Below are 4089 nucleotides of genomic sequence, written 5' to 3' on the forward strand. Positions count from 1 at the left end.
TATACCTTGTGACCTGAGTGTGGCATCATTATCCAAACTCTTCACCTTTCCTAAAGCTTGTGCTGCTTCCTCTCACTTCACTCCACTTCAAATAGTAAACTTTGCTTATCCTGTTCCACAAGTTCATTTCCCCAACACTTCCATCAGTCATCTGCTTTGAACTAATATCACAATTACATCATCTTCAGTAAATATATGACTGGCACTAGCATTTTATGTACATACTATTCATGGTACATATAATGAATGCAAGAGCAAGAGCACACGACTGTGAGCCTGTTGTATACAGATATACTGCAATCTAACAATGCATGTAATTCCCTAGATGGAATTCATAAAGCTTCTTGTAACTTGTTATTAATGTTGACATTAATCTACTGATGTCAGTCTTTAATTATGATTGGCACTTTTTTTTTCTTCTTTTACATAAATCATATACTGTATGATAGCATAAACAATCAGGACTATTCTACATGCATGCAAATAATAATTTGAATTTGAATGACAATAACCATCATAATAAAAATCATAAATAAGATTAAATAAATTTTAAAAAAGGATTAATTCATGCAAACTCCAAATTTCACTAGAACAGGACAGATGGAGAGAGAGAGAGATAAAAAAAAAAAAAAAAAAAAAAAAAATGCTGCATTTCAATCCATCACCTTCATCATCTTCACGGGTTACTTAGACTACTTAAGACCACTTGGCAAGCATTCACATTAGCTAAGCTACAACATTGCAATAAGTCATCGGAAATTGGAAGAGGTTCAGACTTGGAAAAATAATGTTTATATTTATCACAATAATACCTCATACCCATCTCTATCATTAAGTGCAAAGTGAAAATAAACCATACTAAAGAGGACAGGATGGAAGGGAAGGGAAGGGGAGGGGAGGAGAGGGAGAGAAAGGAGTAAACTGGCATGGAGAAGGGAAGATAATCAAGGGAAGTAAGCAATAAAGTTAGATAGAGTGATGAGGCCAAGGGGGAGGGAGAGGGAGAGGGGGAGAGGGGGAGAGGGGAGAGAGAGAGAAATGTAGAAAGAGAAAGAGAATGAGACAGATGAATGAATAAACAGAAAAAGAGACAGAAAGAGAAGCCTCAGAGATCAATATATTTATGTACAATCTTGTACAAATATTAATTTACACATATTTGTGTATATCACATAAACCATACATGTGTATGTGCACTTATCTATCATGTATGCATCATATTGGTGTATAGGAGCCCTTTAGCATGCAAAGATATTAATAAGGGTATAAATCTTTACAGTTACTAAATTTTGAAACCCCATATTTTGAAATGCTTATTTTTTTTCAGAAAATAACTATTTCTGAAAGCTTTTGAATCTGGTACTGCCGTAAAATGTTAGACCAAGAAGATGATTATAGCTTTCTCTTTATAATCATACCAATTCATATATATATATGTATATATATACATATATACACACAAACACATCAGTAGATTATAATTCAAAAAGAAAGGTATTTATGTGTTACAACTGACTCCACATAAAATTTCATACTCAAAGTAATTTTTCCAAAATCTAGAAGCTGTATGACAGAGCTAGATATACCTCTAGGGAAATGCTTATTACCTATATAGACTGAATATGTCACTCAATAAGCTCTACCTACAGATAATTCTAAACTATATTTTTTGAGGAAATATATATATCTGTGATTCCTTTTTTCTTTTCATACTTTTCTCTACATTTGCACTTTTATGTGAAATCATCTTCACAGAGAGAAAAAGAAAAAGAAAAGAAAAGAAGAAGAAAAAACTTTAAATTGGTATCACTTATGTATTTGTATCACAAAAAAAAAAAAAAAAAAAAAAAAAAAAAAACTAAATGCTATCATGAATTAAATTCCTGGTCCTTTAAATAAAGTCTGCAAAAACTGAGATATGTCAGTTTTTGAAAAAAAAAAAAATCATGATGCACGGCCTTAAAAGCAAATGATATTGAAAACTGAGGCAACGGGCATGTTTCAAGCCAAGCATTCACTTCTAAGCAATTCAATTCCCTCGTTTCTTCCCTCTAAATACAGGCTTAGTGGAGTTGGATGGGCTAATCTGTGGGGTATTTAATTCATCATAGTCATCTAGCTCTTTCTTTATGCTCAGTCTAAGGTGTTTTGCCGGTGTTGGGCCACTTTTGGTTGAAGGCTTGACAGCACTGGCGCTGGACGAGGCCACTGGCGATACGTCTGATGTGGCGGTGGAGCAAGTGGGTAGTGGGGTGTTGAGGAAACTGAGAGGGTCTTCCTCGATATCACTCGCCAGGTCAAAGAGGCTTGGATTATATACAGAAACCTCATTCCCTGTGAAAAATATATCCCTTAGGAAATTGTTTATGCTTAATGTGCTACATACTGTACATAATGGTTGTGATTAACTAGAGACACTTAACTACAGATAGATTAAATTTTTCACTGTGTAACTAAAGTGATATGTAAAGCTTATTATAAATTTTAATTATCAGTAAATGTAGATATAATATCATTTTAAATAAAGATTACGGAAATGCTGTTTTTGTACAGTAACCTAAATTTGCCATAAACAAGAATCAATGCATTTTTTAAAAGTTTTCCATATTTTTTATTTTTTTTTATTACTTATTATTCTTATTTTCTATTTGTTTACCTGCAGCATAAAGATTCTATTGTCTCTCTAAATTGATCAAAATTTTTATATGTACATTTGTGAGTAAAAAAAAAGAATAAAAAAGAGTCAGTACTGCAATTTGTGGCTTTTAAACTAACACAAAACATTCATTTGCTTACCACTTGCTGTAGCCATTGCATCCAGCTCTGGGATATAGTTATCATCAGTGTTGAACATCTGCAACCAAAGCATAAGAGTTTATAAACATTTTGATACACATACCACATAAGTGATAGAACACAAACAAAACAAAAACACAAACCTAGTTACATTGTACTTGTCCCTCCTCATGTTACTCTCTAAATAAATATTCCATAAGGATAGTGCACTTTGGGCCAGTCACTGAATAATTTTTTGAAGTGAATAGTAAACTAGCATGAACTGATCCCAAAATAAATAAAGTTTCTCGGCTTCTCATAGCTAAAATGATTATACTAAAGATGTGTCTTTTGCATAAAAAAAAAACAAAAACAGAATAATGATAAATAAATAAATAAATAGATTAAAATATAGCAGACACGTCTTTCACAAACTATGATTGGCTGAATTTGCAAAAGTGCCAACAAATCCATAATTTGATTTAGTCTGAACTGAACCTATTATACCTGAACTTTTGACTAAAAAATGTAGGACTTAAAGTCTGACAAGGACAAATTTGCTGTAAAATACTGCAGTTAACCTGACCACTTCCAAAGTGACCACTACTGCCTGCACAAGATGACTAATCTATTTTCATTTCTTAAAATTTAATCTTAAAATTTCAGCCAGGTGCTTCTTTTACACTACACTAACTGTCCATCTTTTTTCTTTGCATGTCAGCTAAGGAAATGTCTTTGATGTAATATAATATTAACAAAGTACACAAGACTACTAACAAATTCACTCTATTGTTTAAACAACACCAACAAAAACACACACACACACACGCGCACACACACACACACACACACACACACACACACACACACACACACACACACACACACACACACACACACACACACACACACACACACACAACATTATACACTCTCTCTCTCTCTCTCTCTCTCTCTCTCTCTCTCTCTCTCTCTCTCTCTCTCTCTCTCTCTCTATATATATATATATATATATATATATATATATATATACATATATATAAAAGGTACACAGACATATCATAGAGAGTTAATAATCAATCATAATAATTACTGAGAAAACGTGTATTTGAATCTCCACTGTAAATCATATCTGAAATACTTGCCAGAACTCTATTTCTCCTTAGTTCACAGATTTATTCCACAGAGGAAAGAATGTTAATGTGACAGGCATGGACGAGAGGATTGAAATGGGAAATAGTAGAGATTAGAGTGAGACTAGCAAAGGAAAGGGAAAGAAGATGACTGGTGGGAGAGAAGTTAATCTACATAAAT

The 4089-nt window shown here is 32.9% G+C and overlaps 1 protein-coding gene across 1 annotated transcript; it reads right to left on the reverse strand.

Moving 5' to 3' along the window:
* Positions 1–1031: 1031 nt before the first annotated feature.
* On the reverse strand, positions 1032–2854 carry LOC113817252 (Heat shock factor; the record flags this gene model as incomplete). Its single annotated transcript, XM_070122238.1, is given in 2 exon segments — positions 1032–2334; positions 2797–2854. Coding segments are annotated over 2 exon segments (363 nt in total), but the record flags the coding sequence as incomplete, so codon positions are not given.
* Between the last annotated feature and the right edge of the window lie 1235 nt (positions 2855–4089).

This window comes from Penaeus vannamei, chromosome 5 (genome assembly GCF_042767895.1).
Source record: "Penaeus vannamei isolate JL-2024 chromosome 5, ASM4276789v1, whole genome shotgun sequence".
Lineage (NCBI taxonomy): Eukaryota > Metazoa > Arthropoda > Malacostraca > Decapoda > Penaeidae > Penaeus > Penaeus vannamei.